This window comes from Lithobates pipiens, unplaced genomic scaffold, assembly GCF_037356315.1.
Source record: "Lithobates pipiens isolate NorthernLeopardFrog02 unplaced genomic scaffold, aLitPip1_a1.2 Scaffold_1, whole genome shotgun sequence".
Taxonomy (NCBI): domain Eukaryota; kingdom Metazoa; phylum Chordata; class Amphibia; order Anura; family Ranidae; genus Lithobates; species Lithobates pipiens.
This window is the reverse complement of record NW_027507685.1, coordinates 58,102,691-58,129,771: the sequence shown is the minus strand read 5'-3', so window position 1 is coordinate 58,129,771 and position 27,081 is coordinate 58,102,691. Positions and strand designations below refer to the sequence as shown.

Sequence of the window (27,081 nt, the reverse complement as noted above, 5' to 3'; positions counted from 1 at the left end):
GCATTGTATTTGAGTGGACAGATAATTTGGCAGCTGTACTCAGCACCAGAAAGCACCGCTGATTTTACTGCTGCTTAGCATCCATGTACATGAGGTGGACTACTGCAATATATGTTATGTTGTGCATCGAGAAAGAAACTAAATCTGGCTACAAGAGATTTTTCATTAGGCTGCAGCCCAGTGACCTGAAGCTATGCATTTCCCACTGTACACCGCTCTCAAAGTAATGTATGAACTGTCTGTATCATAAGTAGATTTGCAAGAAACATCCATACACACCCCGATTTTTACTAACATGACAGATCTGAGCATCCCTCAAGATAACACATCCATTTAAAGAACACCCTGATTCATTGAAAAAAAGCACAGGCTACTACCGTGAATTTCTGTATCACCAGATGCCTTCCGGATATGAAGGATTATACGTAACAAGATAAACCAATATATGTTTAAAAAAATAATTTAGAGTTGAGCTTTAACTGCAAAGCCGCTGTCCAGTGAAGGTCTACATTGGCTGATGAGGCTCACTTGGTGCAGGTAGGTGGCCTCTGGGGAGGGTTAGGCCTGGATAGCAGGGGGAAACTAGTTCTAAAAAGCAGCACAGGAGAGGGTTTGGATAACAAAGGTAAGAGAAGTTATCTTGCATTATCTACGTTTGGCCAGACCACTTACTAGTAAACATTGAAATCTGCTGACAGGTTTATATTGCACCCATATTACACAGGCAATATTGGCAAGACATTCAAACAGCATGCCTACTCAATGATTTTTACAGTGGTCATTATTATACAGGGACATGATGAAATGACTATATACCAATCAGCATAAGAAATATCGCTGCATAAACAAAAGCAAAACAGCGTTATAACAACACATGGAAACATATAGATAATGTTGATAATATAACATTACTCACCCCAGGACAAGATTGCACTTTGCTGCTCCACTATGCTAAACCACAATGCTTAAAGTGTAAGTCCACCCCAACACTAAAATCCCTGCATCTACAGACATCCACAATCCAACACTAACCCATCATCTAACCCTGTAAAGAAGATATCAGTATACATACCTTTTTTGAAGCTAATCCGATCTCCAGAAGACACAGCCACAAAGGCTGTGAAATGAATGGGGTTCGGGGGCATCACCCATAGACTTACTATGGGGCTTCCGTTGTTGGCTGTGTCCTCTGCACCCACCTCCACAGCAGCTGACAGCTCAGCGTGGGATCTTCTTTACAGGGCTAGATAGGTTAGTGTTAGATAATGGGTGTCTGTAGAAGCAGGGATTTTAGTTACACAGTAGGCGAGGTTGAATAAAGACACAAGTCCATCAAGTCCAACCTATGTGTGTGATTTTATGTCAGTATTACATTGTATATCCCTGTGTGTTGTGGTCATTCAGGGGCTTATCTAATGAAACCACCAATGCCCCCTACTGAGACCACTGCCTGTGGAACACCGCCTAGTGTTAGGGTGGACTTCTACTTTAAAGCGGAGGTCCACCCTAAAGTGGACCTTCCGCTCATCGGAACCCTCCCCCCCTCCGGCGCCACAATTGGCACCTTTCAGGGGGGAGGGGGGGTGCAGGTACCTGTGCAGTACAGGTATCTGCACCCACTTCCGGGATAGCTCTCTGCGGAAAGGAAAGTCCCCCGCTGCCTGCTGGGAAACACACAGATCCCAGAGGCAGCGGGTCCATCCTTAAGTAAGTGTCACTATTTTAAAAGTCAGCAGCTGCAGTATTTGAAGCTGCTGGCTTTAAAAAAAAAAAAAAAAAAACTCCCGCTTTAAGACCCCTTTCCCACTGGAGGCGTTTTCAAGCGCTTTAGCGCTAAAAATATTGCCTGTAAAGCGCCTGAAAAATGCCTCATCTGCAGTCCTGCAAGCAGCATCTTTGGGGTGCTTTAAGAGCGGTGTATGCACCGATCCTAAAGCGCCCTTGCCCATTGAAATCATTGGACAGCGGCGAAGCACCTGCAGAGCAATATGGCAGCGGCGCTTTGCGGGCGATTTTATCCCTTTATTCGCCCGCTAGCATGGGGTTTACCCCGCTATCAGCCGAAAAGCACCTCTAAAACGACGGTAAAGCGCTGCTAATGCAGCCGTGCTGTCAGTGTGAAAGGGCTCTAACTCTAGTCCATCAGTCGCTTATGTGGTCTTTCCCTCCATCAATGTCAGCTTTGACATTTCCTGCATAAACTGCCAAATTCTGTTTTATTTCCTTGTTTGCCTACACTGGAGTAAACAACTTCACCTCCTTATCAATGTCTGACATTGGAGAGGCACCAATAAAGACATGACTCTCAGAGTCTAGCAAGATGGTTCTTCACAGAAGAACAGCATGACTTGACAAGTTTTAGTTATACAATAGAAATCTTCTACTCCTTAGGCCGGCCATAGACCATTTCAATCTTGGGCAAGTTCAGCAGGAACCATTCAAGATTCAAACCGTGTATGGGCAGGCTGAATGTACCAAGTTGATCGAGTGATCGACTTTGGTACAACCAGCCTGACAGATTTTACATACGATTATCGTTAGCAACTGTGTGTGTGTGTGTGTGTGTGTGTGTGTGTGTGTGTGTGTGTGTGTGTGTGTGTGTGTGTGTGTGTGTGTGTGTGTGTGTGTACACACACAGTGAAACTGAAAAATATATATCAGGAGTGGACTAATTTGGCAAGGAATCACACGCGTGCTCCCTTTATAACATATACATACACACGCGTGCTCCCTTTATAACATATACATACACACGCGTGCTCCCTTTATAACGCAGCGCCAGATAGTGATCACCTCTGTGCTCCCACCACCTATTCAAGCTGCCTCTTGCCTCGTCTGGAGACCCCCATGAAGGTAGGTCAGCACAAGCCTTCCCAGAACACTGGGTGTAATCACTGCAGAAGCTCTCCAGGAGATAACTAACATACCTCAGGATCAGGCTTCATCACACTTCTCACCCTCAGAGCTCAGCCAAGGATAGATCAAATAAAAGTTATCATGGTGTAGTAGTATATCAAACTAAGAGACTATTTTATTTAAAAATAAATTGTAATGTACTCACAAGGAGAGTGCACTAAATAAAACAGGTAGGTATCACAATATCCTTTTACATGGAAACATCCATCCAGGGGAGAGTTTTAAAATGGCCACTTGTCTCCTGACGGACAGACTTGCATCACGTGGCTCCACGCCCTGACACATTTTGTGACGTGGTACAGTGACTTCTTCATAGGGAAAAAGTCACTCCATATATGGCCAGCTTTAGAAGTGAAGTACTAGTGATGTGAAAGAACTGATGGAGCGGCTTTAAAGGGCTTGTAAAGGTTTGTTATTTTCTAAATAGGTTCCTTTAAGCTAGTGCATTGTTGGTTCGCTTACCTTTTACTTCGATTTACCTTCTAAATGTTTTTATTCTTTCTTTTCTTTGTCTGAATTTCTCACTTCCTGTTCCTCCTCAGTAAGCTGTTCTGGCTGACTAAACAGCACTCAGATGATGGTGTGAAGTTTACCGAGGAGAAACAGGAAGTGAGAAATTCAGACAAAGAAAAAAAAAACATTTAGAAGGGAAATTGAAGGAAAAGGTTAGTGAGCCAACAATGCTTAAAGGAACCTATTTAGAAAATAAAAAAACTAAGATTTACAACCCCTTTAAGAACTCATTCCCACATATTGCAGTGACTGGTGTTTTTCCACACTGGATAAACATTAGTCACTGCCAGGGCACATAGAAAACAATTGTTTTCCAAGTGCCCCATTGACACTGCAGTGTGGTAAAACACAGACATGTAGCATCTTATGGCAGCGCACAGGCAAGTGCTGAATGACACTGCACAACTACACAGCACTTGGCACTACTGTGCAGAGACGTGAAATGTCACTCAGTGCACTTCAAAAAGTGCAAAATTTACAGCTGCCTGCACACAAAACTGGAACCCTAAAACATCGCCCAAGATAGGTCAACTATCCAACAGTTCAACACAGCAGAGCTCTCCTTTTCCATTACTTAAAAATGCAAATTCTCCATAAAACTTGTTCCAGAAATCCTTTACAATAAAAAGAAGCCATCAGGACAGAAATGTAAAAGCCATCTGACTTGTAAACTCTCACCACCAAGTCAATGACCTCGAACACTTACAAAGCCAGTAAAGTTTTGGAACACCAAGTAATGGAGGAGAGTTACGAACGTCAGTCCGGAAATTCCACCTTTAAAAACTAGCCAGCATCAGCAGCCCCCCTATTTCTAGAATGACAAGTACACGGTAATGAGGGCGGTGAGGTATTTGCACGGCTCCTCATTCTCGTCAACAAAAGGAATGATTTTGCGTTTTCACACTATAAGAGGCTTTCTATTTATGTATTGCTCCATGGGTTCAGGGGCTTCTATAAAAGTGGCCTATACTTATATTCTATGTAATCTACAAAAAATAAAATCAACAGCTTCTGAGACCTAGGATCAGACCTTATAAAAACAAAAAACATACCACCCCCACCCCCACCGATTAAAAATACTCATTACACAGACTGCACTCTGCAGTGCCCCATCTAATTATCAATATGTTCATCTCAGTTTGGTCCACACCACCAAAGACACCATGCAGACCTGAAAGTGGCAAACACATAGTCTAGGCCAAAGGTAGTCAATTTAGAAGTTACAACAGACCTTTCCTGGAACCCAATACATCAACTCAGGGGCCACGCATGATATTCAGAGTGTTCAATTTTAGAGAAGACTGTAGACATACATGTTGTAGATGATAGAGATTAACCACACGCAACAGATCACTGCCATTACAGATTTTTTACAAATCACTACTGATTTCTGGGGCCAATAAAGTACCAAAGGGCCACAAGCTGCCCATCAGGACTATAAGAATACCTTTAAGTGACCGCACTAATTGGAGCCTAGGGCCTCAAATTCAGACGTCTCCAGTGTTAGCATGTTGCCATGCCCCTTATTGTTAATGACACCACAACACATTAACCCAAAACACCTCCAAAGCACCAATCACAACACACAGTAATGCAACCCACGTGTTGTGGTCGGTTAAAGCGGGAGTCCGCCGTTAGTTTTTTTTTTTTTAAAAGCCAGCAGCTACAAATACTGCAGCAATACTTTTAAAATAATGACACTTACCCGCCCAGCGCGCCCGCGATGTCGGCACCCGAAGCCGATCTCTCAATCGTCTCTCCGGTGCTGCCGCCGCCATCTTGGGTATGGGAATCAGGAAGTGGAGCCTTGCGGCTTCATTTCCCGGTTCCCTACTGCGCATGCGCGAGTCACGCTGTGCAATAAGGATGGTCCCCGCTGTCTGTGGGATCCGTGTGTTTCCCAGCAGGCAGCGGGGGACCTTCGGAAAGGGGAGTAGATTCTGCAGAAAGGGGCGTAGCTTCTGCAGAATCTACGCCGGAAGTGGGTGCAGATACCTGTACTGTACAGGTACCTGCACTCCCCTCCCCTCTGAAAGGTGCCAATTGTGGCGCCGGAGGATGGGGAGGGTTCCAATGAGCGGAAGCTCCACTTTAGGGTGGACCTCGGCTTTAAGTGAGAAATTGGTGCAGATTTTTATCCTTTCTGGTGAGTTTTTAGACCAGGGATATGCAATTAGTGAACCTCCAGCTGTTGCAGAACTACAAGTCCCATGAGGCATAGCAAGACTCTAACAGCCACAAGCATGACTCCCAGAGGCAAAGGCATGATGGGACTTGTAGTTTTGCAACAGCTGGAGATCCGCTAATTGCACATCCCTGTTTTAGACCATCCATTTGACGTTTGTGTGACAAATATGCATTAACTCAACACATTAACTGAACAGGTCTTGTTTGTTTATTTGTGGTTTTGGTTTGTGTTTATTACCTTAGTAAACAGATTTTCAAAAAAATAAAAAAAACGAGTCTGAGCCTTCATTCACACCATTGTGCATCATTCTGAATGGCACCCCAACACACCTTGACAATGGAAATGTGATTTAGCACAATGCACAGTAACACACTACCATGCACTGTGGTGCAAGGCTTAAAGTGATTGTAAAGTCTCATTTCTTTTTAGTATAAAATTAATAAACATGTTATACTTACCTGCTCTGTTGTAGTGGATTTGCACAGAGCAGTTCAGATCCTTCTCTTCTGGGGTCCCTCTTCTATGCTTCTGGCCCCTCCCTCCTGTTGGGTGCCCCCACTGTAAGCAGCTTGCTATGGGGGCACCTGAGCAGAGTCACAGTTCCCTCTGTCCATTCAGACAGGGAGCCCCGACCTGGCCCCACCTCCTCTTTCCCCCCGATTGCCTAGTTGACTTTGACAGCAGTGGAAGCCAATGGCGCACCTGCTGTGTCTCAGCCAATTGGGAGGGAGAATCTCATGACGGCTGAGACACCCGTGGACATTGCTGGACAGAGAGGAAGCTCAGGTAAGTATTAGGGGACTGATGCATATAGAAGGCTTTTTATCTTAATGCAAACTGAAAAAAAAAAAAAAAAAAAAAAAGAAACTTGACTTTACAATCCCTTTAACAAAAAAAGAATGTTGGTGCCTTAGGTAGCCAGTTAATATGCATGTCAACATGTAACAGCGCAACAGTGTGAATGGGACCTGACAGGGACTTTAGTCTCACAGAGCACTGCGTTGTTGTAAGCCAAAAAGAGTGCCCTCTGCATCAATGCTCAGGTTTTTCATGGGGCCTTGTTAGCACATTCTAGTGGCAAGTAAACACCACAAGAGCTGGATCTATAACACTGGGCTGTGTATGCAACACAATGGGGGTTGTTTACCTTTATAGACCAAGTGACAGGTTTGCTTTAGGCCCCTTGTAGGGGGGCGTCTAGCTGCTGTGGGCACATCCCAGCATTTTAGTACAGCGTCCAGCCCCCCTGTCACAGTCTACAGTAGGCTGTGGCTGGACAGAGCTGAAAGCTGTACTGAGTGGGCATTTGTCCCTGAGCTCATAGGGCCCTAAAAACTAAGAACACCGGAATTCATACACAGTACCTGGACAACGCAGTGTGGAAGGGCCCTAAAGTCCTAAATGTAATAAAGAGCTATGAAATGAGTCAGATCTGTGGACTAGTAGAGAGGACATTGAACACGGGGCTTGGAGGAGATGTCCCAGAGATCCTAACCCTACACCTCTGTACAGGCCCAGGCCCTCCCCTGGTAGGCTGAGCGGGTGAGAAGGGCTGGTTACAAGAATGTTGGTGTGATGCTGGAGAACAGATTGGAAAAGTGTTGGAGGAATAGTTGGAAGGATGTCCATGGAAGGTGGGAGGGATGTTGGGAAGATGTTACAGGGGTGCTGGAGGGAGGTTGGAGGGATGATAGAGAGATGTTACAGGGGAGCTGGGGATAGTTGAAAGTAAAGTTGGAAAGTGATTGGAGGGATGCTGGAGGAAAAGTTGGGAGGATGTAGGAGGAGCGCTGGAGGGATGCCATAGGAAACTTGGCTGATGTCAGAGGATGGGCGATGTTAGGAGGTATGATAAGGGAGAAGTGACAGAAGGACGATGATGATGGAGGGATGATGACAGAAGGATGACGATGGAGGGATGATGATGATGGAGGAATGATCACAGAAGGATGATGATGGAGGGTTGATGACAGAGAGACGATGATGGAGAGATGATGACAGAAAGATGATGACAGAAAGATGATGATGGAGAGATGATGACAGAAAGATGATGATGGAGAGATGACAGAAGGATGATGATGGAAAGATGATAATAAAGGAGGGATGATGATGGAGGGATGATGACAGAAGGATGATGATGGAAAGATGACAGAAGGATGATGATGGAAAGATGACAGAAGGATGATGATGGAAAGATGACAGAAGGATGATGATGGAAAGATGACAGAAGGATGATGATGGAAAGATGACAGAAGGATGATGATGGAAAGATGACAGAAGGATGATGATGGAAAGATGACAGAAGTAGGGATGATGACAGAAGGAGGGATGATGATGATGGAGGGATGATAACAGAAGGATGATGATGATGGAGGGATGACAGAAGGATGATGATGGAAAGATGACAGAAGGATGATGATGGAAAGATGACAGAAGGATGATGACAGAAGGATGATGATGGAGGGATGACAGAAGGATGATGATGGAAAGATGACAGAAGGATGATGATGGAAAGATGACAGAAGGATGATGATGGAAAGATGACAGAAGGATGATGATGGAAAGATGACAGAAGTAGGGATGATGGAAAGATGACAGAAGTAGGGATGATGGAAAGATGACAGAAGTAGGGATGATGGAAAGATGACAGAAGTAGGGATGATGGAAAGATGACAGAAGTAGGGATGATGGAAAGATGACAGAAGTAGGGATGATGGAAAGATGACAGAAGTAGGGATGATGGAAAGATGACAGAAGAAGGGATGATGACAGAAGGAAGGATGATGATGATGGAGGGATGATAACAGAAGGATGATGATGATGGAGGGATGATAATGGAGAGATGATGATGATGATGGAGGGATGATGATGATGGAGGGATGATGATGATGGAGGGATGATGATGATGGAGGGATGATGATGATGGAGGGATGATGATGATGGAGGGATGATGATGATGGAGGGATGATGATGATGGAGGGATGATGATGATGGAGGGATGATGATGATGGAGGGATGATGATGATGGAGGGATGATGATGTACTCGGATCGGTCGGAGGGTGACTGACAATGGCCGCACCTGCTTGTGTGGTGTCCGTCAGATCGTAGCCGCTGCCCGGGAAGTCCCTCAGCTTCCTCCCGCTCAGGTTGAGGATGCCGGAGGTGAGCGCCTCCTCCAGGGCCCGGTCCAGGCTCCTCGCCGTGTTCTGGTGAATGGTGCCCGTGCTCCAGTGCGGTCCATGGGGGAAGCTGGGCACCCCTGATATTACCCCCGGGAACATACCGCCCGCCGTGCCCAGCAATACCCCTGCACCAGGCACCGCCCCTCCTGGGCCAGGACCACCTCCTCCCTGTCCACCGGGGACCCCCACAACGGCCACGGCCGCTGTCTGACTCGCCGCCATTTCTGCCAGGGTATAGCCCTGCTAGAATGACTCCGTTAGCAAGTGCTCGGCTCTGTGCGCATGCTCTGCTGAGCGAGGGGCCGTACCAAAAGCCGGGGAGGAGGGGTGGGCGGCTCGGAAACCTGCACGGGGGACAAACCAAAACAAAGCTGCAACTCTGAGAGGAGTGAGCCAATGCCGGTGGACGGGGGGGGCGTGCCAACCTGCTCTGTACACTGAGGGGGCCACTCCATGCCTCACACTGAGTTGTTCATAATAAAAGACACTGATATTGAATGGAGAAGTGGAACTTTCTTGTTTGCCATAGAGAATATGACACTCACTGCTGGTGAACCATTGTGCATGCACCTGGATCATTCACCTTCAGCAAATGTGGTTGGTAGATGTCAGATTCTCAGCACACATTGCACACACCATAAAGTGTCCTTATATACAGCGATAGAGCCAACCTCTACCCCTAAGATAGGAAAGCACCAAAAAACTGTTGTGTTCAGCAGGCATGAGCGCCCACCACATGCAGCCGGTTCAAGGGAATGGGGCGCACGCACACAGTGGTACAGGCATTAAGGAGTTAAAACAGGAGGTGAGGATCACTTTTCAGAAGGTGAGATATATATAAACAAGCCTTATAAGTATATCAAGGTGCATCAACATTCACTGTTGGGGTACAAATAAAGGCAAAAAGACAAAACCAGACAGTAGTGGTGGCTGGTGCTCCAAATTTTTCGGGGGCGCAAACTAACTAAAAAACTCTGAAAAAAAACATCAATTGGAGCCACTGTGCCCATCAATTGCAACCTCACTGCGCCCATTAATTGCAACCACTGCGCCCATTAATTGCAGCAATTGTGCCCATCAATAGCAGCTTTTGTGCTCATCCATTGCAGCCACTGTGCACATCAATTGCAACCTCACTTTGCCCATTAATTGTAACCACTGTGCCCATTAATTGCAGCCATTGTGCCAATCAACAGCAGCCTTTGTGCTCATCCATTGCAGCCACTGTGCCCATCAATTGCAACCTCACTGTCTCCATCCGTTGCAGCCACTGTAACCATCAATTGCAGCCCATCATAAATCCCCTCTTTTGCATTCAATTAGGGATGGAGGCACGCAGTCCCTACATTACAGTTAGATTCAATAATAAATGGCCTGTATATTTAATTGTAGCTGGCCCAATTATATCAATCCTTAGTTTGTTGTTGGTACATAGACATATTGTACTCTGTGCTTGTAAGGGATCAGACACCTATTAGGATGGCCGCTCCCTATATTATATTTCTTATTATCTAGATTTACAGTCTTCTCACGCGCTGTGTAGTTAGTACCACATTGTCTGAATCCGTGAGCCGTTGACTCACATTTTTCTGGGAGCTGTAATGCAGTCTGGGGGGGCTCCCCCTACCCCTTCTGGGGCAGGGAGAGGTCTCTGCATTGTGGATCGACTTGACGTTCCATACAACGTGCGTGGTCACTCAACGAGCTCTGCCGTGCCGACAGTTTTTTCCATCTGTAGTACGTGTGAGGGGGTTTGGCACCAAATGGCAGGCAACATGGCCGCTTGGACATTGGCACCTCCTCCCTTCCTATGCACGCTCAGCGTGGCGCTTGGGGGTGTGAGCCGTGTGCGCCCTTATAGGCTCCATCTGAGGTGGCAGATCTGTCCTGTTGGCATTTCCAGACCATTCTCACCACATTTCATCACCACTCCCCAGGTTCCAGCACCAGGTATCTCATCATTCATAGCCCCATACTGCACATTGACACTAGTCCCAAATGGGTTCCCATTCACATAGTTTGTGTTTCTGGTTTTATACCAATTATTATCACATTTTCACACTCCCCAATCCTCCCGGTTTGGGATTCACTAACACCACCATGGTTACATGAATTTTTCTGTCCTCAAACGGAGAGGATTCTGTCATACATGTAAATACACACATTTATATATTTTTCTTGGCAGTCCCTCAAGACAATCACAGGAAACATTCATGGTCACGTCCCGGAAAATGTCCTGCCGGGATTTCTGCATCCCCGGATGTCACCTTGCATGGGCCATGCATACGCTTCACGCAACCACATTTACCGGAAATGATGCCCCTCCCAAGGGAGGTTCCAGCCATTGGTGTCACACTTTCTATACACAGTGATTTTGTGAGTACTCTATATCTAATGGGGTTTCCTTCCCTTTTTGGCTTTTTCTTTCAAAAGACAGTTATCTAAGAATTTTTACATTTCATTACAGATGTAAACATGTTTGCTGCTGAAGAGTGGATAAAATTCCATGAAACGCGTCAAGCTTTTGCACTTATCATGTTTAAATCTATCACGTGTTTATAATCATCTTAAATTAGAATCACGTACCTTGTGTAATTATGTATGTTTTTTTGTAAATTATGGTATTTATTCCTAAAATTGATGGGAAGTCAAGAGGTATTATACCCAAAATCATTCCACATGGATATGTATCATTCATGCTTTTAAATGTATGTTTATAGAAAATGATTGCAATAATAATCAGTACCATGTATTATTATTTAATCTGACACATATAAATACCAATTTTTGACTTTTTCATATTGACTGCATGCCTCATTCATAGTCCCACTTTCTTCTTCTTCTCTTTCTCATCAATTTCAGCCACTGTGCCCATCCATTGCAGCCACTGTGCCCATCCATTGCAGCCACTGTGCCCATCAATAGCTGCCACTATGCCCATCCATTGCAGCCAATGTGCCCATCAATAGCAGCCACTGTGCCCATCCATTGCAGCCACTGTGCCCATCAATAGCTGCCACTATGCCCATCCATTGCAGCCAATGTGCCCATCAATAGCAGCCACTGTGCCCATAAAAACAGCCACTGTGCCCATCCATTGTAGCCACTCTGCCCATCAAGAGCAGCCACTGTGCCCATCCATTGCAGCCAGTGTGACCCCCCTGGTGGCATTTAACCAGCACCCCCTGCCTTACCAGCACTTACCCCATCTTGGTGGTGAGACAGGCAGCGGGTGATGGCGGCGAGCTTTAGGATGGGGCAGCGGGTCAGGCAGAGGCGAGCTGTGGGTCAGTCGGCGGCTCCTGTGTCCTCCATGCTTCTCCCGTGCGTCTCTTTTTTCTTCCTGCTAAGCGTACAATAGGATCGCCTGTCTTTTCAGCCAGTCAGGTGAGGGGTATCAGATGTGCGCTCCATGATTGGCGGAGGGGGGTTCAGTGTTAGAAAAGTGAATATTAATTTGCTTTTCTAACATATCTGGGTGGGCTCCGAGTGCAATGCTCTGTGCTCCAAGTCCACCTTATTTTGAATCCTATTACAGCTTATGGCTCTAATCAGGAGCTTAAAAAAAAAACCCGCCGCTGTAATGCTATGCATGAATCTATCCATGATACATAGAGTGGGCGGCGCCTGTGCTCCCTTAATGGACGGGCTGCCAGTGAGAGAAAATTCCCAGCTCAACTTACCAACCAGTCTGCTGACCAACCAAATTAATCTGTCCAACGGGTTTAGTTAGTAAACATTTGCAAATGCAGGCATAAGCTGCAAGGCACCCTGTGTATAGCTTGCAGTCCTACCACTACTAAGTTTATGAGTGTATCCACAGTGGGAGCACATGCATTCTAATGGATGGATGAGGGGCAGGTGGGCCAGGAGGCCGCCTAGTCCTCCTTAAAGGCACAGGGGCACACTGTAAACCCAGCACATAGCACAATAGCAGCAAAGGTGTCCAGCCTGTCCCCTTGCAGCTTATGCATGTTTTTGCAAATGTGTGCTAACTAAACCCTTGTTTTTAACGTAGACTGTTGGACAGGTTAATTCAGTTGGTTAGCAGACTGGTTGGTGGTGAGTTGAGTTGGGAATTTTCTCTGGTTTTGTCTTTCATGCGTTGCCCATCAGTGTGCTCCTTGCTGCAAAAGGCCAGTTATAGGTGGGGTGGGGGGGCTTTTCTTTGTTACAACTAAAGGCAAAACCTTATTTTTTCATTTAATATAAAATAGGAGTGGGTTAGACGAACCCCTGTAAGTTTTTTTTTGCCATCTGTGTCGCATTGGGGAGACTGCCCTTCACATCCTGTTCCATATGGGAAGAGAGAGGAAATCCCTGTTAGCTATCAAAACTAGTGTCCCCATTGGAAAATTTCCCCTCTATAAGCACCCATTGACACCTGTGCGTTTTATGTGTGGTGTGCTAAAAAAAAGTTCTACAGAGTTCAATGGTAGTGTAAACATGTGCAAATGACACCTTGAGTGTCTATTCACACAGGGGCAACACAACTTCCAGCGAGATTTTGGGAGGCAACTTGGACATGACTTGAGTATGAATCACAGCACGACTTGAGGCAACTTACAAGGCAAGTTGCCTCCAGGACAGGGGACTTTGCCAGTGGCCAATCACATAATAATCAGCTCTGTGGGAGGGAGGGGACTGTAGTTCCTCTTTAAACGCAATGCAACACACCACATGCAAATGTGAACCGGTATTTACTGTTCTGCTGATCACTAAGGATGGGATTTTCTTTCACTTTCCTTTTAACTAATAATGGTAAACAAGACAAATACAGTATATATATATATATATATCAAAAATACTGATTTAAACTTGTAAACAAAAAGATCCAGAATGGCCTGGTCTTAAAGTCGTTGATGCTTTACATAAGCTTTTCCTGCAAGAGGCCAGCATGAAGTGATCTAGTAGGACTTAATTTTATTATTAAAGTTCCACTTTAACCGCTTCAGCCCGGAAGGCTTTACCCCCTTCCTAACCAGAGCACTTTTTACCATTTGGCACTGTGCTGCTTTAACTGGTAATTGCGCGGTCATGCAATGCTGCACCCAAACTAAATTAGTGTCCTTTTTTTCCCACAAAGAGAGATTTCTTTCGGTGGTATTTGATCACCTCTGCAGTTTTTATTTTTTGCAATATAAACAAAAAAAGACCAAAAATTTTGAAAAAAAATTATATTTTCTAATTTTTGCTATAAAAAATACAATAAACTCAATTTTTGTCATACATTTAGGTCAAAAAGCATTCCGCACATGTCTCGGGTAACAAAAAAAATCCAATAAGCCTATATTTATTGGTTTGAGCAAAAGTTATAGCGTCAAAAACTAGGGTACATTTGCTGTAATTTATGTAGCTTTTAGTTTATGACTGCCTATCTCATTTCTTGAGGTGCTAATATGGCAGGGCAGTACAAAGCCCCCCAAATGACCCCATTTTGGAAAGTAAACACCCCAAGGAATTTTCTGAGAGGCTGGTTGAGCACATTGAATATTTAATTTTTTTGTCACAAGTGATCGAAAAATTACAAAAAAATAAATACATTTTTACACAAAATTGTCACTGAAATGATATATTGCTCAAACATGTCATGGGGCATATGTGAAATTACACCCCAAAATACATTCTGATGCTTCTTATCCTGAGTATGGAGATAAAACATGTGTAGGACTTTTTGGTAGCCTAGCCGCGTACAGGACCCCAAAAACCAATCACCACCTTCAGGATTTCTAAGGGTGTACATTTTTGATTTCACTCCTCACTACCTATAACAGTTTCGGAGGCCATGAAATGCCCAGATAGCACAAAACCCCCCCAAATGACCCCATTTTGAAAAGTAGAGCTTTTTGCTGAGAGGTATGGTGAGTATTTTGCAGATCTCGCTTTTTGTCACAAAGTTTTGAAAATTGGAAAAAGAACAAAAATAAATGTTTCTTTTCTTTCTTCATTTAAAAAAAAAAAAATGAGAGCTGCAAAATACTCACTATGCCTCTTAGCAAATACCTTGGGGTGTCTATTTTCCAAAATTGGGTCATTAGTTTTGTGCTATCTGGACATTTCAGGTCCTCCATAACTGTGATAGGTAGTGAGGAGTAAACTCACAATTTTACCCCTTTAAAAAGCCTGAAGGGGGTGATTGGTTTTTGGGGTCCTGTACGTGGCTAGGCTCCCAAAAAGTCTCACACATGTGGTATCCCCATATTCAGGAGAAGCAGAAGAATGTATTTTGGGTGGTAATTCCACATATAACCATGCCATGTTTGAATAATATATAATTTAGTGGCAACTTTGTGTAAAAGAAAAACATTTTAATTTTCCCAAAAATTGTGGCAAAATATAAAATATTCTATGGACACAACATGCCTCTCAGCAAATAACATGAAGTGTCTACTTCCAAAATGGGGCCATGGCATGTTTGAGTAATATATCATTTAGTGACAACTTTGTGCAGCATTGTATAACTGGCAGAAATAACAGTCACTTTGGGGGTCTCTTTTGACTTCTTTCCTTTCTTCATCCTCTTATCCCCATGTCCGTTTCTTCTCCCGGTGTCCGGCCTCTTCTCCAGAAGAGGCCGAAGAGAGCAGAGAAGTCGGAAGAGACCCCCAAAGTTGGAAGAAGACCCCCCGGAGCTGCCTAATAAATTACTTTAAAAACCTGTGTAGTGTGTTTTTTTATTGACACTTTTTTTCCCTCAGGTGAATGGGTAGGGGTACGATGTACCCCATACTCATTCACATAGGGTGGGGGGTGGAATCTGGGGGCCCCCTTATTAAAGGGGGCTCCCGTATTCCAATAAGCCCCCCGCCCGCAGACCCCGACAACCAACGGCCAGGGTTGTCAGGAAGAGGCCCTTGTCCTCATCAACATGGGTGCCCCCCTTCCCCAAAGCACCCACCCCTCATGTTGAGGGCATGCAGCCTGGTACAGTTAAGGAAGGGGGGGTCGCTCGCTCGTCCCCTATTATATTGTGCGTGGTACCTCTGCGCTTGGCCCAACTGAAAAAATGTAAAGGGAGGATGGAGTACTGCTGCATGCACTGGTTAAGGGTAAAACTCCTACCCTAATGGGATAAAAATGTATATGTATATGATGGTGTGATCTTCCTCCTCTGCTGCTTCTTCCAGCAATGTTTTCTCTCTACACTCTCTCTAGAGAGAAAACATTGCTGGAAGAAGCAGCAGAGGAGGAAGATCACACCATCCCTCACTGTTACAAGAGTGGAGATCCAATCGATATAGAATTTGAGGTTAAAGCAGAAGAAGAAGAGAGGTATGTGAGGGATGATCAGCAGTCTATGGAGGAGGATGGAATAACGGGGACATTTATAAAGGAGGACACTCCTACAGAGATCAGTACAGTACCATCTCTTGTACTTTGTGAGGTACACCTGCCCTAAGACATCGGGTATAAGAAGTGAGGAAACCCCTATTGCGGCCAATATATGTTGATACACGCTGTAACCTTACAGCTGTAAGATAAGGGGACATCTATCCATTTATCCCACAGAGGGAAAAGAAGGAGTGTGGCACTGAATTGCCTGCATGATTTGCACAGCACACTACGTTGGAATGCCTTTTGCCTGAATGCTGCGTCAGCAACCTTTGCACTCATTTCACTATTTAGACTGTTTTACTTTTTGATTCATTGTTCGGATTAAGTGGCACTAAGCACTTTATTTAACGGATCTGTTTTTGAGTTTCAATAATTAGTTTTGATTATTTATTCATTATATACATATATGGTGTGTGCACTAGTCACTTTACTGGTTCATGTTTTTTTGCACCACTAAGTTTTAGCTCGCTCGTCCCCACCCCCTTTCCTGACCGGCCAGGCTGCGTTTTTGGATAAGGGTCTGGTATGGATTTTGGGGGGACCCCCACATCGTTTTTTCTGCGTAGGGGGTTCCCCTTAAAATCAATACCAGACCTAAGGAAATGGTATGCTCTTAGAGGGAGAACCCATGCTGTTTTTTTATTTAAAATTTAGCATGGAGTTCCCCCTCGAGAGCTGATTATTCTGTGATTGGCCACGGCCAAAGTCGTCTGGCCTGGGGGTGACTTAAAGTCGTGTTGATGTCGCCCCAAGTCGCGCTGTGATTCATACTTAAGTCATGTCCAAGTTGCCTCCCAAAGTCGCACTGGAAATCGCGTTGCCCCTGTGTGAACCGGCTCTAAAGCCCTCAAAGGTTTTTTAGAGAACCTTAGTGAACAAACAGCATCATGAAGGCCAATGACCACACCAAACAGGTCAGGGATAAAATTGTGGAGAAGTTTAAAGCAGGGTTAGGTTATAAAAAATATCCCAAGCTTTGAACATCTCATAGAGCAATCCAGCAGCCGAAAATGGAAAGAGTATGGCACAACTACAAACCTACCAAGACATGGCCTTCCACCTAAACTGACAGGCCAGACAAGGAGAGCATTAATCAAAGAAGCAGCCAAGAGGCCCATGGTAACTCTGGTGGAGCTGCAGAGATTCAGAGCTCAGGTGGGAGAATCAATGGCAAGAAGAAAGCCATTGTTGAAAGAAACCCATGAGAAGTCCAGTTTGCAGTTTGCGAGAAGCCATGTGGGGGACACAGCAAACATGTGGAAGAAGGTGCTCTGGTCAGATGAGACCAAAATGCCACTTTTTGGTCTAAAAGCAAAACTCTATGTGTGGAGGAAAACTGGGACTGCACATTACCCTGAACACACCATCTGTGTAACATGGTGGTGGCAGCATCATGTTGTGGGGATGTTTTTCTTCAGTAGGGACAGGGAAGCTGGTCAGGGTTGATGTGAAGATGGATGTAGCCAAATAAAGGGCAATCTTAAAAGAAAACCTGTTAGATTCTGAAAATGACTTGAGACGGAGGTTCACCTTCCAGCAGGACAATGACCCTAAAAGTACAGCCAGAGCTACAATGGAATGGTTTAGATCAAAGCTTATTCATGTGTTAGAATGGCCCAGTCAAAGTCCAGACCTGAATACAATTGAGAATCTGTGGCAAGACTTGAAAATTGCTGTTCACAGATGCTCTCCATCCAACGTGAGAGAGCTTGAGCTATTTTGCAAAAAAGAAAGGGCACAAATGTCACTCTCTATATTTGTAAAGTTGGTAGAAACATCCCCAAAAAGACTTGCAACTGTAATTGCAGAGAAAGGTGGTTTTACAAAGTATTGACTCAGGGGGCTGAATACAAATGTATGTCACACTTTTCACATATTTAGTTGTAAAAAATGTTGAAAACCATTTATCATTTTCCTTCCACTTCATAATTATGTGCCACGTTGTGTTGGTCTATCACATAAAATCCCAATACAATACATTTACGTTTTTGGTTGTAACACGACAAAATGTTGAAAACTTCAAGGGGTACGAATACTTTTTCAAGGCAACACTGGAACTGAAGAAGAATAAAGAACTCTTTGTTGAAAACTCACACAGAATTTATAGTACACCAGATCAGGTGAGCCTGATCACATTATCGTACGCAAAGGCAACTGTATACAGGGATATAATTAACATGAGCTAATTAACTAGTCACCTAAACCAGCCTAGGTGACTCAATGCCCACCCAGACAATGTTGTAAATATTCAGACAGAGAGAAACAAGTGGTGACCCAATAAAAAATTAACAATGGGAGAGGCATGCTTAGCAGAAACACATAACACCTTAATAAATAGACAATAGCAGGAGACCACCAGCACCAGATGGCCTGCTGATTATATTAACATCTGCTAGGAGTCTCACAGTCTGAAGCAGTCATTGTTGGTAATGGGGCATCTAGGCACTAAACATGGATCCCGGGCCAAGATTCCCAGAGTCTGTGTATTTTGGGGAGACTTAAACTTGAATCAGAAACAAGGCCACTCCAAGGGTCCTCCAGGCACCCACCTCCCAGACAGTAGTGTTCCCTTGCAGGGCTGGTGCAAGGATTTTTGACACCCTAGGAGAAACCTCATTTTGCTACCCCCATTGGGTTCAACCCTCACTCCACCCCCTTTGCCAGGCCCATGTGACAGTAGGCGCTACTATACAGGAGGCATCGGCTCTGCTTCCTCAGTATTATTGGCAGCAATAATATCCTCAGCGTTAGTGTAAGTGGTGGCAGTCATAGGCCCCAGTATTGCTGTCAGTGGCAACAATATAAACACACAGCATTGATGTTAGTGGAAGCGATAGTAGTTCCCAGGACTGTTGTCAGTTCCAGAGTTCCAGCATTAGTATCAGTGGCAGCAGTCATAGTCCACAGTATTATGCCGCGTACACACGGGCGGATTGTATGGCGTACTTAGTCCGTTGAAACACATTTCAGCGGACAATCCGCTCGTGTGTGGGCTTCAGCTGACTTTTTCAGCGTGCAGTCCGGAGTACTAAGAATTTCGTTTTTTTTTAAATTCTGTCCATCGTACTTTGGTTTCAGCGGACAGTACGGTCGTCAGTATGCTAGTTCGATGGACTAAGAATGGCGCATGCCCAGAAAGGATTTACACGGCGGAAGGGTGCTTTGCTGTGTCTTGGACTTCCTATTTCTAGTCCTGTCGTACGTGCTGTACACGTCATCGCGCAATCTTTCGACGGACTGTTTGTGCAATCGTGTGTGGTCAAGTCAGTGGAAAGTACGACGGACTGTCCGTCGGATTGTATGACGGACTAAGTACGCCATACAATCCGCTCGTGTGTACGCGGCATTAGTGTCAGTGCCTGCAATGATAGCCCCCCAGTGTTGGTGTCAATAGAAGCAATAATAGCTCTTGGCATTGGTGTCAGGGGCAGCAATAAAAAACGCCAGCACTGGTGTCAGTGCCTGCAATAACAGCCTCAAACATTGGTGTCAGTGCCTGCAATAACAGCCTCAAACATTGGTGTCAGTGCCTGCAATAATAGCGCCCAGCAGTGGTGTCAGTGGCAGCAATAATAGCTCCAAACATTGACGTCAGTGATAGCAATAATAGCCCCCTCTCCCTGTGGATATACAAAAATAGGATGGCACCATTCCCATATTAGATGCGAAAATCAAAAAGTCAATTCACACAGTTGGTGTGCTTCGTCTAAACCATTCGGAATGCAATCACCAACATAATAATATACAAAAAGACATATAACATGATCACTTAACATAATTTATTACAGGGGGAAACGTTTAAACCGGGGGGGGGGGGGGAGGAGGAGTGGAATTTGAACTACTGTCAGAAACCATGAAATTAGACCGAGACAGAAGTACAGTTAAATTACACTTGTTTAATAATAAAAGTAAATAGAACAATTGTAGTCAAAACAGCCAGAGTTTAGGAACCAGAACGGATAGTCAGACAAGCCAAACGTCAGGGAGCCAGAGATGAACTTAGGAAAACATCAAACAGTATCTGGAGCCAGAAGGGATGTCAGCCAAGCAAGTCTTTTAACAGGAATGCTCTGTGATATTGACCAAGGCGAAAGCAGAGATCCTCTGGGCTGGACGGCTTAAGTAGGCAGGACTGACGAGCAGGATATCATCAACAGCTGGGTACCTGTGAAGAGATAGGAGTTGGCAATTATCCGACAGCTGTGCGGCCAGCTCAGAGAAGGAAGGGCTGAGCCCAGCCCTGTCACCCACTTTCTGAGTGACTTCATTTGGATTTTTTACCTAGTTTTGTAGGGAAATGTCTGGAAGTATATATGTGTATACTATACATGTTTTATATTTTATACATCTCATAAAATCATGTGTCTCGTGGGCATTTTAGTCCAAGCTCATTGTAATTATTAGATCTACCATATTGCATAGCATCATATGGCGTGTCATGTCGTGCGATGACCTGTGTGTATGTTTTTTCCTCCTACAAAGGAGATTGCTGTATCTAATGTTATTTGTTTCTGTTTTTTGTTTTTTTTCTTAAAGCGGGAGTCCACCGGGACTCCGCGTTTTTTTTTTTTTTTTAAAGCCAGCAGCTACAAATACTGCAGCTGCTGACTTTTAAAATAGTGACACTTACCTGTCCAGCGCGCCCGCGATGTCGGCACCCGAAGCCGATCTCTAGGTTGCCTGTCGGGTCCTGCCGCCGCCATCTTGGGTATGGGAATCAGGAAATGGAGCCTTTCGGCTTCATTTCCCGGTTCCCTACTGCGCATGCGCGAATCGCGCTGCGCAATAAGGACGCTCCCCGCTGCCTCTGGGATCTGTGTGTTTCCCAGCAGGCAGCGGGGCACTTGCGGGGCACTTGCGGGAAGGGGCGGGCACTTGCGGAAAGGGGCGTACGTTACACCCCTTTCCGCAGAGAGCTATCCCGGAAGTGGGTGCAGTTACCTGGATTATCCAGGTAACTGCACCCCCCTCCCCCCTGAAAGGTGCCGATTGTGGCACCGGAGGGGGGGAGGGTTCCGATGAGCGGAGGTCCACTTTAGGGTGGACCTCCGCTTTAATGATTTTTGAATATTGCTTTTGATATGATGTATTGTATTGTGGTAATTGTTTATCATTAATATTTTTTATACAACAAATATTTTAGTAGCATTACCCAAGCCACTCATCTGGAAAAATGTTTTCCATTTTTTGAGCAAAGAACGGAACACAGGGATCCAATCACCAGAAGAATCACATCTGTTTCAAATTTGTTTTGAATCAATTATATTAAGTGATCATGTGATATGTCTTTTTGTATATTATTGTGTTGGTGATTGCATTCTGAATGCTTTAGACGAAGCATGCCAACCGTGGGAAAAGTGTCACCTTTTTCCTCTGCCTTTGCCTATGTCATTGCTTTTTGTCTCATGATTTTATCTCCTCAATAAACTTTTCTATTTTTGCATCTAATATGGGAGTGCTGCCATCCCATTCAATTGTGTTTAATTTGTTCATAAACGATGATGAGGATGGGGTAAACAGTTCAATCTCTGTATTTGCGGACGATACTAAGCTAAGCAGGGCAATCGCTTCTCTGCAGGATGTGGAAAGTGGAAACCTTGCAAGAAGATCTGAACAAATGAATGGGGTGGGCAACTACATGGCAAATGAGGTTTAATGTAGAAAAATGCAAAATAATGCATTTGGGTGCCAAAAATATGAATGTAATCTATACACGGGGGGAGGGGGGGGGGTAGAACCTCTGGGGGAATCTAGGATGGAAAAGGACCTGGGGGTCCTAGTAGATGCCAAGCTACTGCTAACAAAGCAAACAGAATATTGGCATGCATTAAAAAGGGGATTAACTCCAGAGATAAAATGATAATTCTCCCGCACTGCAAGACTCTGGTCCGGCCTCACCTGGAGTATGCTGTTCAGTTCTGGGCACCAGAGATGGCCAACAAAGCTAATAAAGGGTATGGTGGATATTAGTTATGAAGAAAGGTTACAAGCACTGAACTTGTTCCCTCTGGAAAAGGGACACCTGAGAGAGGATATGATTTAAATTTACAAATGCCATACTGGTGACCCCACAATAGGGATAAAACATTTCCACGGAAGGGAGTTTAATAAGACTCGTGACCACTCATTAAAATTAGAAGAAAAAAGGTTTAACCTTAAACTGCGTAGAGGGTTCTTTACTGTAAGACCGGCAAGGATGTGGAGTTCCTTACCACAGGCAGTGGTTTCAGTGGGGAGCATTGGTAGTTTCAAAAAACTGTTAGATATGCACCTGAATGACCACAACATACAGGGATATACAATGTAGCACTGACTTGTGTCTTTTTTCAACCTCATCTACTACGTATCTATGTATAAGTGTGGATAGGGCAGACACAGGAGAAGAGGACGGGATGAGGAGCAGAAGCTCTCTGGCCTATCCTGTCTGGCTGTGCGGGGGGGGGGGGGGGGGAGAGATCTGTCAGAACTGGCTCTGTGGAGCGGCTCTCTGGCTGTGATCCGGAGCTTTCCGTGAGCTGCTATCACCCGATAACTTGGTCTCACTCATTTTCGCTCACTGTAGCAGGGTGAGCGGACGTAGGACTGTGCTGATGGCAGGGATCTCTGCTGTTAGAAGAGGCTTGGATTCTTTCCTAAATGTACATAATATAACTGGGTACTAACATTTATAGGTCACGTTGATCCAGGGAAAATCTGATTGCCTCTCAGGGGATCAGGAAGGAATTTTTTTCTCCTGCTGTAGCAAATTGGAGCATACTTTGCTGCATTTTTTCGCCTTCCTCTAGATCACCTGTGGTCGCAAAGTAACATTACATCTCTCATTAGCATCTAAAGACATTGGTATCACCAACATCTACGCCCCTAACTCCCCTGACAGTGCATTTTTTCCAGGACATGGTGGCCTGGATTTTAAACGCACCTGAGACTCTCAATCTAGTCGGAGGAGATTTTAACTCCATCATGCGCCCATCAGAAGACCGGACAAGCCAGTACTCCCAAACAACCTACGACACTGACTTTACAAATACAGACATGACATCCCTTGCCCGAGCTGTCTCGTCAATGAACTTAAGAGATATTTGGCACCTAACTCACCCGACCGACCGAGAGTTCACTTCCTTTTCACCCCCCACAAATCTTTCTCACGAATAGATGACTTTTTTTATATCCCAGGCCCTTCTATCGTTGATCAGGGACTCAGAGATAAGTGACGCAGTGATCTCAGATCACAGCCCAATTACTATCCGCTTAACAAATATTAAACCGACCTCACCAATACCCATTTGGCGATTCCCATCATACTTGACCGAAAACTAAGACTTTCGTCAGATGTTGTATACTAGCTGGGAAGAATACACCTCCACAAATAAAGTACACATTTCTAACCAGAACCTCTTCTGGGAGGCTGGTAAAGCCTCCCTCAGAGATAAGATCATATTATATGTGACACAATATAAAAGGCACTCTAGACAGCAGTATTTACAAGCTAGCGAAAAGCTACGATTAATGCACCTTAATTTGACACGCAATTGCACCTTGGATAACATTATTGCCCGGCAACTTGCAAAACTAAACTTTGATCTTTGGGCGGAAACAACAGGAAACGGCCAACAATTCTTTTTACACCCTCCGATTGCATAAATACGGCAAGAAAGCAGGGAAACTCTTATCCCGTCTTTGTGTGGGTTTCAAACGTCTTACCTACATCTCTGCCTTGGAGAATACCGCTGGCTCCCTTGTCACCACCCTTGCAGATGTCAGCAAAGTACTTACTGAATACTATACGTCTCTCTATTCTGAAGACCCCATAGACCAGTCAATAGCGGAAAACCTGCTATCCAAGGTGCACTTGCCCCAACTTACAACCAAACATTTAGAGACACTCAATGCTCCCATCACAATAGAAGATATCTGGTCTATGATTAAATCTTTAGCCCCATCGAAGGCCGCAGGCCCCAATGGCTATACTGCTGTGTTTTATAAGTTAACCAGTGACTTCATCCCCGACACCTTGAAACAAGTATTCACCGCCATCTGGGAGGAGGGCCCATACCTTCCTACGGCATTCAGGCACACATCAAATTGATCACCAAAAAAGGGAAAGACCCATTACACCCAGGCTCATACAGACCAATATCCTTAATAAATGTGGATATAAAAATGTTATCTAAAGTAATAGCCTCGCGCTTAGCCACCATCCTCCCCTTCCTGCTCCACCCAGCTCAATCAGGATTTGTCTCAGGGAGGTCAGCAACTTTAAACATTCGTAAAGTTTTGATGGTGTTAGAACATGCCAAACTGCACCCTGACCTAGACACCACCATAATATCAATTGACACCGAAAAGGCCTTTGATAATATCAGCTTTACCTGGCTATTTAAGGTGATGAATGCATTTGGCTTCTCAGGTCCAGTTATGCATTTGCTACACCAGATGTACACGGCTCCAACAGCCCGACTAGTTACTCCACACTTCATCTTGAACACTATACCACTTACTAAAGGAACAAGAGAGGGGTGCCCCCTTTCCCCCCTGCTCTTCAATATAGAGATTGAACCCTTATCCATAATTCTAAATTCACCTGCTGGTATCACTATCAGGGACCAAACAGTCCGATCCGCTATATTCGCAGATGATATACTACTTTTCTCGTCCAACCCCCCTTCAGACTTTGACACGCTATTTGCGGCCTTTCGACTCAGCTCTGGTTTCAGAACTAACTATGATAAAAGCAAAGTTCTTACACTAAACCCCCAGAAATCTCATACCTGGTTGATGTCTTCACCGTTTACACTAGCATCACACTACATCACATATTTAGGAATACACATAGGTCAAGATAGATAATAGAAAGAGGTATTCCTGCACCAACTCAAATGTAAATATCTAGCGTACTGCTGCACCCACTGAGGGAAATATCTGAACCCAAAGGAAATATAAAATAAAGGAATAGTGGTGCGCTGTACATACAAATGAAATACTAAAACAATCACAATAAAATATGGTGTATACGGCAGGCAATGGTGTAGAAATAACACAGCAGGCCCAAAGAACTAGTGGGGTAAAAATAGTAAAATTAATAACGTGCAATAAAGTGCTTATCTGCCAAGTAAACGTATAGTGGAAAGGATTGTAAAATCATACATAAGAGAAAAATAAATAAACGTGTGTCCATAAGAATTATATGTGGCCTAGGGCAATGGGCCCAGGCTGATGCAAAGCAAGTGCTGGCAATGATCAATCTTTGATCTATAGAATGGAGTGCTTATCTCACAAGTGCAAAATCCAAAAAGAAAAGAACACGTGTCTAATATATATATATATATATATATATATATATATATATATATATATATATATATATATATATATATATATATATATATAAAATAAACATTCATAAAGCAACATAGATTAAAGTGTCCATAAAAATATCATTCAACAAAGATTTTTTTGTGGTGCACTATATAGTCTCTATCCTGCCTACAGCCAGCATTAGCGCCCCCTTTGAAAGAAAGCCCTGGAAGCCCTGGAGGCAAGCACATTGGCTGCTAAGTTCCAAGCTAGCCATCCGGATCCATCTTCGGTCGCTCTTAAAGGGGACGATAACGCTGGCTGCAGGCAGGATAGAGACACCAGCAAGGACCTGGGCTATCACCCTAGGTTTTCTAAAGGGGACGGTCACCAAGGACACAAAAGATATATAGTTTCATGCTGTTACCTTATAGCAGTAAGATAAGGGGACACCCATACACCTAATTAAGCGCAAAGGATTGCACCGGCATCCACTACTAGCAGCACTGTTCCGAAAAGGGGTTACCAGCACCAGCACTTTATGTTTTGGATCTATACAACCACTATATAGTGCACCACAAAAAATCTTTGTTGGATGATATTTTTATGGACACTTTAATCTATGTTGCTTTATTAATGTTTATTCTATATATATGATTAGACACCTGTTATTTTCTTTTTGGATTTTGCATTTGGGAGATAAGCACTCCATTCTATAGATCAAAGATTGATCATTGCCAGCACTTGCTTTGCACTATCAGCCTAGGCCCATTGCCCTAGGCCACATATAATTTTTATGGACACATGTTTATTTACTTTTCTGTTACGTATGATTTTACAATCCTTTCCACTATACGTTTACTTATAACGTATAGTGGAAAGCATAAGCACTTTATTGCACGTTATTCATTTTACTATTTTTAGCCCACTAGTTCTTTGGGCCTTCTGTGTTATTTCTACACCACATAGGTCGAGAGCCTTCCTCATTATACACCCTTAACTACCAAGACCCTCAGACCCTCTATTCTATATCTAACCTTTACTCTCATCTCATCATCTATCAAGCAAACAAATACCACCTTGCCCCATTCTAAAAATGGTCCCCAATAGTCAACGATGCTGTCCTACCAGAAAAAGTATTATTCAGCTATCGCCAAATTCACAAACTCATTATCTCAGAAAAGTGAAGGGAAACTAATTTCAAAATTATCCATAAAACCTACTACCCATACCGTACCAACAACCTGGATCCTTCACAAGCGCAATGCCCATGGTGCTCCGCGAATCGACCTACCTTATTGCACCGCTTGTGGGAATGCTCGATAATCTCCACTTTCTGGGACTCAGTACTAAATTACTTACTGGAAGTTACCAAAACAAGACTGCCTAAAGACCCACTTGTCTGTCCGTTTGGATGTGACCCACCGATACCTCCTTTGACACAAACAAAATCATCCACCCTTGCTCAATGGTCCCACATCTGTTTACTGGCAGCTCGTAGGACCATCATGAACCATTGGATTGACTTGACTCCACCTTCCATACAAGGTGTAAAGCAAGCTATACTCTCCCTATTTCACATTGAAAAATTGGACACCATGGTTCTACACTTCCGACCTACCGCCCGCTATTTTACCAGATGGAGGAAGTAC

The 27,081-nt window shown here is 44.3% G+C and overlaps 1 protein-coding gene across 3 annotated transcripts in view; it reads right to left on the bottom strand.

Annotated features, from left to right (window-relative positions):
- Window positions 1–9,071, bottom strand: part of LRCH2 (leucine rich repeats and calponin homology domain containing 2) — a 198,039-nt gene extending 188,968 nt beyond the window's left edge. For all 3 annotated transcript variants that reach the window (XM_077448439.1, XM_077448510.1, XM_077448599.1), the window contains exon 1: window positions 8,698–9,071. In XM_077448439.1, coding sequence (XP_077304565.1) covers window positions 8,698–9,022 — 325 coding nt within the window. In that variant the 5' untranslated portion in view covers window positions 9,023–9,071. The remainder of the gene's footprint in view (window positions 1–8,697) is intronic.
- Window positions 9,072–27,081: the final 18,010 nt, after the last annotated feature.